A 14,288-nucleotide genomic window follows, 5' to 3' on the forward strand; every position below is an offset into this window, starting at 1 on the left:
GTTGTAGAACAGTATAGGTACTACAGTCTCATTTTATGTAATAAAAATAGAGAATAGTTCTCTCCCCTTCACGCATAATTTGATGAATGGAATCCAAACACTTCAGCTGTATGTAAATGAAATGATTGGGGCGAGGCTGTGCAGCTGAATGGTGAGCCCAGGAGCCAGTCCGTTTTGGTCTTGGCTGCAGTTTGGCGCCACCTGGTGGTCGTTACCCGTTTTGACCTTAATATCAATGGGGGACAATTCTGGTTCCTAGAGCTGGTTGGAATTTCCAGGACAATGACAGTGATTCTTGTATTCTTCTGGTCAGTTAGCATCGTTTCTGTGGGATGATCTGAGATTAAGCTAGAAGCATGCTGGGGACTGGAGGACCTTCCTGCCCAACCCTCCCATCCTGAGATGGGATTGCCTACTGTTCACTTGCCTCACCTCCCCATCGTCTCCATGGTGCTCCCTTGTGGAAGATAACTTTACACGACCCTCGTTTGAAAATGACTCTAGCAAAGAACAGGAGCCATGTAACAATCACATTGTATTTAAGTTCGCGTAATTCCAGGACTTCTTTTATTTCTGGTTGTGCTGGGTCTCGTTGCTGTACAGGCTTTGTCTAGTTGCGGTGAGCAGGGGGCTACTCTTCATTGTGGCGCACGGGCTTCTCACTGTGGTGGCTTCTCTTCCTGCAGAGCACAGGCTCTAGGCACACAAGCTTCGGTAGTTGTGGCGTGTGGACTCAGTTGTAGCTCGAGGGCCCTAGAGCGCAGGCTCAGGAGTTGTGGCACAAGGGCTTTAGTTGCCCATGGCATGTGGAACCTTCCCAGACCAGGGATTGAACCGTGTCCCTTGCATTGGCAGGTAGATTCTTCTCCACTGTACCCTGTACCACTAGAGAAGTCCCAGGGTTTGTTTGTATATATTTATTCACATACACAAAAATACATTTTTATATCCATAGCAGACGGTTCAAAGGATATACAACCTAACAACAGTGATTTTTTATGGAGAATGAGATGGGAAAGGTGGAGGAAAGAAAGGAAAAAAGTAGAAATGCCTTTATATTGATATATTTCCTTACTGCTTGAAAATTTTTGATAAGATACCTATATCTATATTGGATGAGGCATTAATACCATTTCTATGATTGTCTAAAAATAAAAAATAATTAATTAAAAAATACATGTCTATAGATGGTGGTAAATAATCTGCCTGCAATGCAGGAGACATGGGTTCTATCCCTGGGTCTGGAAGATCACCTGGAGAAGGGAATGGCAATCTGATCCAGTATTCTTGCCTGGAGAATTCCATGGACAGAGGAGCCTGGCAGGCTACAGTCCATGGAATCGCAAAGAGTTGACTAACACTTTCACTTTCAACTATATACTTAAATCATATAATTATAAATGTAAAATTCACTGAAAGCCAACCCACCAAAGACCATTTAACCCAATGACCAATCTCAAAATTATTGAGAATTTTGTCAATATCCATTTAGATGTTACTTACCTCCAGGCATTGTTTCAGCCTTTTCACTGTGGGTTTTGTTCATTCAGCCTACCGGAACATCAATCTTGCATGTTTCACATTTCACATGTCTAGCATTTCTTAAATGCTCAAGTTTTATTGGGGAATGGATGGGATTTCTCTTAAATGTACTTACCGTATTATTTGGCCTTTGCATGTGTGTTAAGTCGCTTTAGTCATGTCTGACTCTTTGTGACCCTGTGGGCTGTAGCCCACCAGGCTCCTCTGTCTAAGGGATCCTCCAGGCAAGAATACTGGAGTGGGTTGCCATGCCCTCCTCCAGGGGATCTTCCCGACCCAGGGATGAACCAGCATCTCTTACGTCTCCTGCATTGGCAGGTGGATTCTTTACCATGAGCACCACCAAGGAAGCCCATTTGAATTTTAGTAATTGGAAAAATGGCATGTTGTCTTTTTACAGATTTATCTCTAGCTGATTTGTGGACTCAAAATCCACAGCAAACATGAGCAGATCTACTGGCTTGTTCGGGACGAGACCTTATCAGTGTGTCAACATTAGCAGAAACTTACAGTACTTTCCTCCTCTAAGATGACATGTATATCCTTCTAGGATAGTTTGTGAAACAGTAACTAGTGTATGGGATATCAAGCTAAGAAGTTGTTTCCATGTCACCAAGATCCAACTCAAATTTTTACTAGATTTTTCTTTATCCTATGTTATCATTTACTCAGACTTGTCTTTTCTTAACATAGAACCTGGAAGAGAAGAGCATTGCACAAGATGACAAGGAGATGCTCCTGAGCTCAGAGGAGGACAGCTTCTTTGTCCAGGTGCATGACGTTTCCCCAGAGCAACCACGCACGGTCATCAAGGCGCCGCGTGTCAGCACCGCGCAGGATGTCATTCAGCAGGTGAAGGCCTCCCCGCCCTCCCCCCAGCCCTGTCCTCAGTGTCAACTGCTGGGCTTAGCCTCCTCTGGGAATAAGGTTCTGGAACACAGGGGATACGACAAGGCAGCATGTGCCTGGTAAGGCCAGGAAGTGTCCGGTCCTTCAACGATACTTGCCCAGTATATGCTGTGAGTCAGGCTCTCTCAGAAGCCTTGACAGCAGAGCCAGGAGGTGGATCTGCAGAGCGGGAGCGTCACTGTCCATCACCTAGTGACTGTCTCTCTGGGATCCTTCAGATGACACGCAGGAGGACTCTCTGACCCTCTCCCCTTCTCTGGTCTTCTCTCCCCGCTTCTTTGTATATGGCTCCAGAGAACTCTGCTGCCTTCATTCCACGCCCTGTAGTGGTTTGCGTTTATTAAACACTTGCTTGAGAAGTTAGCATAATGGCTCACAGAACAGACTCTGAATCAGGTTGTTCCAGGTAAACCCTGGCTCTACATCTTACTAGCTGGGAGAGCTTGGGGAAGTCATTTAACAATCTGTGCGTAAGTTACATGGGTGTGGTGGTAAATTGTCTCTTTAAAAAAAAAAAAAAAGACCCCAATTTGTAGCATTTGCGTTTCTGTCTTGTACATTCCTCAAACATCAGATTCCAGTGGGCTCCAGCACAATGCTGTGTGCCAAGCTACCACACAGAAAAACATGAAGATAGTATAACAGCACTTTCTTAATAGCTATTGTGAACATTAAATATATGTAATGGACATTTGCCTAGTATAACACCTAACATGGCAAAGCACTATTTAAATGTTATTTGCTACACTGACTGCACAATAATTTGGTTAATATTAGTCTCCTTAATAGACTTTGAACTCCCCAAAGTACATACAGTACCTGGGACATAGTAAATGTTAGATGAGTGAATAAATGAAAGATAGTCTCGATAAAAGAGAGGTGAGACCAGGTAAGTCTTAAAATGCTTTCAACATCCAAGACTCTGAGATGAAGAGGCAGTGTCGTGCGCCAGAGAGGCTCTGGAGGGTCAGGATTCTGTCCCTCACTGTCTGGGTCACTTTCAGATCTATGAACTTTGGTGGATGCAGAAAATCTGGCTCAAGTCCTTTTTCTGTTACTAAGCTGTCCATCCTCTGTAATATGCCTGACCTCTTAAGCTTAAGCCTCCTTGTCTGAAAAATGGGGATTGTAACATCTAAATCATGGATGGGTGTTGTGAAGCTAAACGAGGCAATGTCAAGTTTGTGTAAGCTACAACTGTGAGAATGTAAACTGAGAGGTGGGATGACATGATCTGAAAAGGACCCCCCACCCCTGTCCAAAAGTCTGCGACATTTTTCCACCTTAAAGTCTCGTTTACAGGGAAGCAAGTGTTGGAGATCCTGTGTTTTTATTCTGTTGATCATAACTTACCTTTCAGACCTTATGCAAAGCCAAATATTCCTATAGCATCCTGAGCAACCCCAACCCGAGTGACTATGTGCTTTTGGAAGAGGTGGTGAAAGACACCGCCAACAGGAAATCTTCCACCCCAAAGGCCTCCCAGCGCGTCCTTTTGGATCAGGAGTGTGTGTTTCAAGCTCAAAGCAAGTGGAAAGGTGCAGGAAAATTCATCCTTAAGCTAAAGGAACAGGTGCAGGTAAAGTTCAAGGTTATTTTGCTCTATTTGATTTTCATAACTACAGTATAATCAAATTCAGGAGCTGGTGAAAGCCAGAAGGAAGTTCCCGAGTCAAGGACACTAGTGGGAAGAATGCGGTTTGGCTCTGTTTTCACTGTGTGGAAAGAAATGTTTCCCTCTGGGTGTAAGCAGTCTTGAGGTGCCCAGGGGGTGAGGGGGGGTCCCCTCCGCCCTGCTTTCCAAAGCTCTACCGACCAGAGAGAGAACAACAAAGGGCTCTCTCTGATACAATCTCTTTAACCTAATACCAAGGGCACGTTCTTATTTTCCACAGGCATCTCGAGAAGATAAAAAAAAAGGCATCTCTTTTGCAAGCGAACTCAAGAAGCTCACCAAGACTAAACAGCCCCGAGGACCCACATCACCTTCTCAGGTCTTGGCCTCAGAAAACGTCCAAAACAAGGAAGAGAAACCTGTGGGTGGCTTGCCTTCCAGTGACACCATAGACTACCGACAGTGAGCAAGATAGCACGGTTTACCCAGGTATCCCGAGTCATCGCAGCGTTCTAAAATGGGGGTCAACTATACTGCTTTGTAAGACATAAGTTTGTACACTGTCTTTTGTCTTTTCCTGGAGGAGGAAGTTCCAGAGGCAGGTAGGGATGGTACCCTAGAGAAAAGGGGCTCTGAAGATACACACGACTTCAGCACTGATGATTTCAGATCTCCTTATTTTGTAGATAACCAAAGGCCACAAGAGGACAATAAACTTGCCCAAACTGCAATAGCTTTATTTCATCAGACATAGAACTGTCTTAATTACTGGTAATTCACATGAACATTCTCAAAGGACTGCTATGGGTCTTTCTGTTTTCATTCTTTGGACTTTTAGTTTGCTGTTCTTCTAATTTAGCTCTGATTTAGCCTTAACAACCTCCATTTCTTCTGACTCAATGAAAAAATTAAGATCTGGCATGCAAGTTGTGATGATTAAAAAGAAAGCAAAATGACATAACAGCCTGAAGTAAATTATGCCTTTGGTTGCCAGCTCACTGCTTGGTATTCCCATACAGAGTAAATTTCATTCTGTTTTAAACTATTTAAATGGAACCTGAATTTTTTTTAAAAAGGCATGTGAGGAAACCAAACATAGATCTCTTCTTTCACTTAGTTTCTTAATGAACTCAGTTCACTTCAGTTCGGACGCTCAGTCGTATCCGATTCTTTGTGACCCCATGAATCGCAGCACACCAGGCCTCCTTGTCCATCACAAACTCCCGGATTTCACCCAAACCCATGTCCATTGAGTCGGTGATGCCATCCAACCATCTCATCCTTTGTCGTCCCCTTCTTTCCTGCCCTCAATCTTTCCCAGCATCACGGTCTTTTCAAATGAGTCAGCTCTTCACATAAGGTGGCCAAAATATTGGAGTTTCAGCTTTAGCATCAGTCCTTCCAATGAACACCCAGGACTGATCTCCTTTAGGATGGACTGGTTGGATCTCCTTGCAGTCCAAGGGACTCTCAAGAGTCTTCTCCAACACCACAGTTCAAAAGCATCAATTCTTCGGCGCTCAGCTTTCTTAATAGTTCAACTCTCACATCCATACATGACCACTGGAAAAACCACAGCTTTGATGAGACAGACTTGTGTTGGCAAAGTAATGTCTCTGCTTTTTAATATGCTGTCTAGGCTGGTCCTAACTTTCCTTCCAAGGAGTAAGTGTCTTTTAATTTCATGGCTGCAGTCACCATGTGCAGTGATTTTGGAGCCCAAGAAAATAAAGTCTGTCACTGTTTTCATTGTTTCCCCAACTATTTGCCATGAAGTAATGGGACTGGATGCCCTGATCTTAGTTTTTTGAATGTTGAGTTTTAAGCCAGCTTTTTCACTCTCCTCTTTCACTTTCATCAAGAGGCTCTTTAGTTCTTCTTTGCTTTCTGCCATAAGGGTGGTGTCATCTGCATATCTGAGGTTATTGATATTTCTCCCAGCAATCTTGATTCCAGCTTGTGCTTCTTCCAGCCTAGCGTTTCTCATGATGTACTCTGTATATAAGTTAAATAAGCAGGATGACAATATACAGCCTTGATGTACTCCTTTTTCTATTTGGAACCAGTCTGTTGTTCCATGTCCAGTTCTAACTGTTGCTTCCTGACCTGCATATAGGTTTCTCAAGAGGTAGGTCAGGTGGTCTGGTATGCCCATCTCTTTCAGAATTTTCCACAGTTTATTGTGTTCCACACAGTCAAAGGCTTTGGCATAGTCAACAAAGCAGAAATAGATGTTTTTCTGGAACTCTCTTGCTTTTTTGATGATGCAGCAGATGTTGGCAATTTGATCTCTGGCTCCTCTACCTTTTCTAAAACCAGCTTGAACATCTGGGTGTTCACAGTTCACGTACTGCTGAAGCCTGACTTGGAGAATTTTAAGCATTACTTTACTAGCATGTGAGATGAGTGCAATTGTGTGGTAGTTTGAGCATTCTTTGGCATTGTCTTTCTTTGGGACTGGAATGAAACTGCTGAGTTTTCCAAATTTGATGGCATATTCAATATCACGGTAATCCAAGTCTATGCTCCGACCAGTAATGCTGAAGAAGCTGAAGTTGAACGGTTCTATGAAGACCTACAAGACCTTCTAGAACTAACACCCAAAAAGATGTCCTTTTCATTATAGGGGACTGGAATGCAAAAGTAGGAAGTCAAGAAACACTTGGAGTAACAGGCAAATTTGGCCTTGGAGTACAGAATGAAGCAGGGCAAAGGCTAATAGAGTTTTGCCAAGAGAACGCACTGGTCATAGCAAACACCCTCTTCCAACAACACAAGAGAAGACTCTACACATGGACATCACCAGATGGTCAACATTGAAATCAGATTGATTATATTCTTTGCAGCCAGAGATGGAGAAGCTCTATACAGTCAGCAAAAACAAGGCCGGGAGCTGACTGTGGCTCGGATCATGAACTCATTATTGCCAAATTCAGACTGAAATTGAAAAAAGTGGAGAAAACCACTAGATCATTCAGGTATGACCTAAATCAAATCCCTTATGACTATACAGTGGAAGTGAGAAATAGATTTAAGGGACTAGATCTTATAGACAGAGTGCCTGATGAACTATGCATGGAGGTTCATGACATTGTCCAGGAGACAGAGATCAAGACCATCCACATGGAAAAGAAATGCAAAAAAAGCAAAATGGCTGTCTGAGGAGGCCTTACAAATAGCTGTGAAAAGAAGGGAAGTGAAAAGCAAAGGAGAAAAGGAAAGATATAAGCATCTGAATGCAGAGTTCCAAAGAATAGCGAGGAGAGATATGAAAGCCTTCCTCAGCGATGAATGCAAAGAAATAGAGGAAAAGAATAGAATGGGAAAGAAGAGAGATCTCTTCAAGAAGATTAGACATACCAAGGGAACATTTCATGCAAAGATGGGCTCAATAAAGGACAGAAATGGTATAGACCTAACAGAAGCAGAAGATATTAAGAGGAGGTGGCAAAAATACACAGAACTGTACAAAAAAGATCTTCACAACCCAGATAATCACGATGGTGTGATCACTCACCTAGAGCCAGACATCCTAGAATGTGAAGTCAAGTGGGCCTTAGGAAGCATCACTACGAACAAAGCTAGTGGAGGTGATGGAATTCCAGTTGAGCTATTTCAAATCCTGAATAATGAACTCAAGGGATTATTAAAGCCCTCTTTTCACCTGTTCCATCATAGAGTTCTAAGATTTAAAATCCTTGAGACATCAACAGCATGGTGAAGGCATTGTTGCTTATATTACACAGCTGCATCATCTGTCTGCCCACAATCAGTTATTTCTTATATAAAATTATAGCTCACAATTTAAAGAATTTACTGATACCTCTTGATGGGGCCAAATCTGACGTACAAGAGCCCATATTGAGCCAGTGTTTAAGAAGCAACTCCTAAAACAACTGGTGCCCCAGATACACTTACAAAGAAAGCTCTTTCAAAACAGACATAGCGAAACACAGGAAACCACCCCCTCCAGAGCTTCTGCACAGCCCACTATCCCGAGTCAGGGCTCTTTAGGTTTTGTATGCAAAGACTCACCAGAAAGAAATCTCAGCACCATGGCAGCAGTCCGCATCATACAGCATCAGATAATACTGAATCTGCACAGAATCGTGAAACCCTGGACTGTTCCAGACTCTGAGAAGGCTCAGCACTCATTTTTTGTTGTGGTACTTCTGGTATTCCATACCCTCCCCTTTTTTTTGTATTATCTTTATTACCACCTTGCTTCCTGTTAGTTCCCTGACCAGGAATTGAACCCGGGTCCCCGGCAGTGAAAGTGCAAAGTCCTAACCACTGGACCACCAGAGAATTCCCTGGTATCTTAAAGTTCCAGACTCAACTTACTTTCCTTCTCAGTGACAGTGTCACTGAGATACTGCTTTCTTCTCCAAGAACTGAGCACCATGTGGAGCCTCTGCAGCTTTTGGAAAATGACTCCTCCTGGTAGTGGGTCTATGAGCACACAGTAAAGACAATGATCAGAATTTCAGATATTGTTCTCCATATCAAGAACTTAGCATCAAATAAATTACACATGCGACAATGTTATGCACACCTCTCACCTCTTTGTTATAACCTCCGTTAATGATAGAGTGGAATTACACTTGGCAGAGAAAAAGCCCTGGGTGTGCCAGAAGATTAATAAGTACATAATACAACTCCATTAGAAATTTGACTTCAAAATAATGTGCTTGCTCTAATGAGCATTACTAGTTGCTTATACTTTATGAGAACAGGGAAGGGGGTGGTGATTTAGATGATTGCCTTTGGATTCAATTTTCCTATCATAAGCAGAAATTCATAGTCAGTCAGTTGACCTCTTTCCCTAAATTTGGGGAAGGTTCTCTTTAACAGTCATTGAAAGAATAGCCATTGGTGCATAGATGTATATATGGTAATATATGTCCCATGTTATTAACTTTACAAATAGTGTCTCCAAGAGCACTTGGGAAAAAAGAAGGGCCTTTCTGTATATGCTCATAAGAAAACAAGTTTAGTATTTTTATTGCTTTCTGAGCAACATAATATTTCATGTTATTTGTTCTGAAATATTCACCTCTAAACTTTCAAGAGTTACCCCCTAATAATAATATAAGAATTTCTAAACAAGTAATTATTTACCTTAAGTAATATATTTAACGAGTTGAAAGAAGTCCACCTTTAAAAAAAAAAAAAGCTAAACAGTTTGTGGTTAAAAAACTTTCTACAGAATGTGGTGTTCCAGGCCAGGAATAGCCTAATGTTCCACCTCCCAGGAACATCATGTTCTAACACTATGAGTTTATAGGAAATATTCTCTGCCCCAAACCCAGCCACCAGAGCTGTGGGTTTCTGTTGGTTGAACCCTAAACCTTGCTACACTGTGGACTGTTTCTGCTGCTTCACTTTGAAGACATTAATACTAACAAGCCTATGTATACGACTTTACAGGTGAAGATCTTTTGGCAAGAAGTTAAAATCAAGAACGAACATAATGGAGACAAATATAATTCCCTTATTTTCATAAACTAAACTGGAAACTTATGATTTCTGAACTCTTGATATAAGGTCTGAGCTGAGGTCAAGCAAAATGGTACAGAACTGGTTTCCTGCTGATTGAAGCAAAGAAGCCCAGCAGACTGCCATTTTACACCTGTCAACAGTTGGAAAAACCACCGCTAAGCTTGCAATAATTGACTTAGAACAGGAGTCAGCAAACTTTTTGTAAAGGGCTAGTCAGTAAATATCTTCGTTCTTCAAATGGTCTCTGTTGCAATGACTCAGCTTAATGCAAAAGCAGCCGTAGACAATACATACATGATTGAATGTGGCTGTGATCCAAGAAAACTATTTAAAGACATTGGAATTGGAATGGTATATCACTTTCCCATGGCATAAATATTCCTCTTTGGATTTTTTGAAAAATCATTTTAAAATGTAAACTATTCTTAGTTCAACAGCCACACAAGAGCAGGTGGCAGGCTGGATTTGGTTCAAGGGCCACAGTTTGCTGACCTGACTTAGAAAACTGGGAACAAGATGCAAAGAGGTAAGAAATGAAGCAGGCTGGTTTAGTCATACCTATTACGGATAAGAATTGGAAGCTCTGGGGCATTGCTGTGTAAATATGTCCTTTAGGACTCATTAAAAAGTAATTCAACGTACTCTACATTGTACCATCATGAGCTCTTCCATAGTGTTTCTTTTTACATATAGAATGATGTTGGGTTTTTTATGTTTATTGCTTATATTCACAGACTTTTGGTTTCTACAAAATGAATTTAGAATAACGTATCTACTGAGTTGTGGCATCTTAGTAAGAAACTTAACCATGTTTCTAACGCAAAAGTAGACTGAGTTGGTGTTTATTTATTTTACGAGGTTTGTACTGACACTGTACCTATGTATTTATTATACATAGCCTTCTTGATATTGCTTGCAGATTAGAAGCATTAGTGGTTCTATGTCACTATTTGAAAACAAATCTTAAAACAAAATGTATACCCTGAATACCTGAAATAGGCCAGAATTTCATGTAACTTGCCATTTAACGTAAATTATTTTTAAAACCTTGCTGTATAAGACTATCATGTAAGTGTAAAGGATTCGTCTTGTTCTTGGCACGAAGCAAATTGTGACTTTTCACATGAAATGTGTTCCTCTAAAGTAAAATCCAAATTTTATCTTTCTAATGACCTTCAAATTTGATGTTTTTCTTCAAATTACAAAACATACTAAAATCTCTAATCTTTGCTTTGAAACATTTGCATCATAAAAAAAAATGAATAAAATAATTCCCCGTTCTTTGTGTACTCTTAACAAAAGTATCAAAAACACACAACACACCTTTCATGTAATTGGAAGTTCTGACTAAGTCACAAACCTCATTGCTAAAAGAATCGCCGTTTGCTTGTCAATAGCATTCAGGCTATTTCAAGTTGATGCTGTTTGTACAGTACTGCAGGTCTCTTTTTAAATCAAATAGTCAGTCTGCAACAAATGCACAATGCTCCCTTCACTTTAAATTTCCCAGAAACTGTGATCAAACTTGTCTCAACTAATGGGCATTTTTGCCATCTGTTTGGGCTTTGCTGTGCTTAGCTGCTCAGTCATGTCCGATTCTTTACAACTCCAGAGACTGCAGCCCACCAGTCTCCTCTGTCCATGGCGATTCTCCAGGCAAGAATACTGGAGAGGGTTGCCATATCCTGCTCCAGGGGAGCTTCCCAACCCAGGGATTAAACCCAGGTCTCCCGCGTTACAGGTGGATTCTTGCCTGACGGAGCCACCAAAGAAGCCTCTGGTTGGGCTTACTGTGTCATTAAAATCGAGTTACTAGTCTAACTGGCTAGTGTCAAGATGAAACTGTGCAGAGCAGTGAGATGGAAAGCAAGGCTGGCCTCACGAGGTTTTATCAATTGGCCTTGATTCTAAGCCTCCCATCCCACACCATGGTCCTTAGCATAAAATCTGGAACTTACCTTGAGACTGGTTTTAGGAACTGAGTGAACCCAGCCTTCTGCCTATGTTGCAACCCATCTTGATCGTTCATCCTATTGTGAGGTAAAGTACATACTCTGGGATTTGAGTCCTAGGGATTTTAGGAGGGACACATTGCTCAAAAATGTAGAGGGTTTACTCTATTATTACAACTAACCAGCACAACCTGGTGTTTGCCAAAGTAAATTTTGATTTGAAGTTTCTCTGAATTATACAGCTGTATTAGTATAGCAAATGCAAGAAACTGTCCTACTGTTTAGGACATCTAATATAGCACCCAGGCTTATAGCCATTACCACTTCATACTTGTCAGACTACTAAAACCTGGGGAGCAAACTTGCATCAGTAAAGCTGACATGGGAAAGAATCTAATATGTAAGCTGGGTTTATTACACGATTTTGAGGAAAAATATTTTAAGATGCTTCACTGAAAACAGAAAGAAAGGAGCATGAATTCTGTCCCTCTGTTGGGTGATTCCAACTTTTAAGATTACGGGAGCTGGCAGGAAAGGATTTAGACTGGGAATCCAATGTGATGTGTGACACCAGAAAAAACAGAGTCACTTCCTCTCTATCACCTCATCCTGAATTTACTGTTTTGCCAACTAATGTAAGATCACATAAGGGCGTGAAGGAGTTGAGAATAAGTCTGAGGATAAACTTGTAGGAAGTAACAGCATTATTTGGGCAGAAAGTACCCTCTTGAAGGAACACCTCCTTTCATGTCATCCTTAGCAGGTAAAAGTTATTTATTTATAAATTCTCCTGTTGGGGAGAAATATGGAGTCCAGACTCAACAAAAGTGAGTCAAAAGTCGAATTTACTTTTCCACAAAGGTCTCCCATCTTGATGGCTCTGGAGACAATGGAGGCTCATTAATGACAGTTGGCCTCCCCAGTGGCTCCGTATGTACTTTTCTTAAAAACTATATCTTTCCTCTGTTCTCTCCCTTTCTAGTATCTCTGTAGACCTCTCCTCCTGTGCCAGACACCCAGAGACCTTGCTTAATTCCGAAAAGTAATCAGACCTTGTGTACTGGTCTGGTAAAACAGAATTAACTAAAACATAAAACTCCACAACTCTGCTCCTGTGCCACTATGGAGGATATTCCTGGCTGGTGTCAGATTTTAAACTTGGCACAGTGAAAGGCAGCCTACAACGAAAGAAATCTCTAAATGGTAGCCTTGAACCCCTCCAGTTGTTTCTCTCACAGCAGCAGCAACAGGGGAATCCCTGGGCCCTCCAAAAAGTTACTAGAAAAGGAGACTGCCTCTTACACCAAGCCCACCCCTCCTCAGTCAACATTTCCATGATACAGTACATTGTTAACAACTTAAATGTTCTCTGCCATTGCTACCTATTAATTTCCTAAGTACAGTCCTTGCCTGATGGCTAAGGATTTTGACAGGAATTCCTGAATGTTTTTGAGATATTGAGTCTCCAAGATTACCAAGCTGTTTGTATATCTCTCTTAGATCCAAAACATGCTATGCTCAAGTCTGCCATCAAGCAGGCCCCTGAAACCTTCCCTATTTCAGATGATACAGGTCTCTGAACTTCAAGACAACTCACTCTGACACTCAACTGGGTAATGCCTCATTCAAACAAAAATGACCTGACTCGGCATACAAGGGCATGGAAGACTGAGGCTATATATGTATCTGTTGTTACCCCAGTTCCCTGTGTAGTGCCTAGCACGTGCTAAGCACACAGCAGGTGTTCAAAATTTATCTAGTTAAAGAAACAGATATTAAGACTAGTTTATAATAGCCTCGGGCTATATGTGTGTGTGTTATCATTAATGACTATAATATTTAGCTCTGAAAATGAAACCCATCAGTACAAGACTACAGAAGTTAAGTGCACAAGTATGTTTCATCCTCAATTCAATGGCAGCCCACTCCAGTACTCTTGCCTGGAAAATCCCATGGATGGAGGAGCCTGGTAGGCTGCAGTCCATGGGGTTGCCAAGAGTCGGACACGACTGAGCGCCTTCACTTTCACTTTTCACTTTCATGCATTGGAGAAGGAAATGGCAACCCACTCCAGTGTTCTTGCCTGGAGAATCCCAGGGACGGGGAGCCTGGTGGGCTGCCGTCTATGGGGTTGCACAGAGTCGGAAACGACTGAAGTGACTTAGCAGCAGCAGCAGCAATTCATACAGGATATTCAAATATAAGATGTATAATTTTATGGTCCCACTGTGATTCTCTGTGTATGTAACAAGGTTAAAAGCATAGTGCAACTGTGGAATAGTTGATGAACTTCTATTTTAAAACTGATTTTTCATTAAAGTATAGTTTCTGCTGCCAAAGTGAAATATAAATGTATTTATATATGTTTGGAAAAATAAATGATTTGCGACACATACCGGTCACTTGTGTTCCAATGGGGAAAGACCCCTCGGTCATCTAAACAAAGATTCATAACATTTCTGGCTTTTAATATCTATAAAGTGGGTTAGAAGCAAATATTTGTATGTTGAATCATACATTTCTCACCATTAAATAATCAAGCCTAAAACTGATTTTAGAAACTAGTTGGACTGCTGTGTTTTTTTTTTAATTCTCAAAAGAATAGGAAAAGGAAGCTTTTTTATTCAACTATTCACAGTAAAGAATATTTATAAACAGGTAATTAAAACACTTACTTCATAGGCCATTCCTAGAATACGGCAACAGTCACATAAAATACTACTTTTTATTTATATTCCTAAGAATAGGCATTTCACCATTTAAAAAAA

At 41.2% G+C, this 14,288-nt stretch overlaps 1 protein-coding gene and 1 non-coding gene across 7 annotated transcripts in view; one reads left to right on the forward strand and one right to left on the reverse strand.

The window, feature by feature from the left end:
• Positions 1 to 13,913, forward strand: part of PLCE1 (phospholipase C epsilon 1) — a 372,153-nt gene extending 358,240 nt beyond the window's left edge. For 4 of the 6 annotated variants that reach the window (XM_086378751.1, XM_086378754.1, XM_086378755.1 and 1 more), the window contains 4 exons: positions 2,236 to 2,394; positions 3,812 to 4,030; positions 4,347 to 4,555; positions 9,497 to 10,848. In XM_086378751.1, coding sequence (XP_086234877.1) covers positions 2,236 to 2,394; positions 3,812 to 4,030; positions 4,347 to 4,532 — 564 coding nt within the window. In that variant the 3' untranslated portion in view covers positions 4,533 to 4,555; positions 9,497 to 10,848. Of the gene's footprint in view, positions 1 to 2,235; positions 2,395 to 3,811; positions 4,031 to 4,346; positions 4,556 to 9,496 lie in introns of all 6 variants that reach the window. The other 2 variants (XM_086378753.1, XM_086378757.1) reach the window with 1 other exon arrangement.
• Positions 8,302 to 8,374, reverse strand: TRNAE-UUC (transfer RNA glutamic acid (anticodon UUC)). Its single transcript has one exon. It is a non-coding gene; the product is annotated as a tRNA-Glu (tRNA).
• Positions 13,914 to 14,288: the final 375 nt, after the last annotated feature.

The sequence above is a fragment of the Bos grunniens genome, chromosome 26, assembly GCF_055505025.1.
Source record: "Bos grunniens cultivar Pamir isolate PY7600 chromosome 26, Bosgru_T2T1.0, whole genome shotgun sequence".
Classification (NCBI taxonomy): Eukaryota; Metazoa; Chordata; class Mammalia; order Artiodactyla; family Bovidae; genus Bos; species Bos grunniens.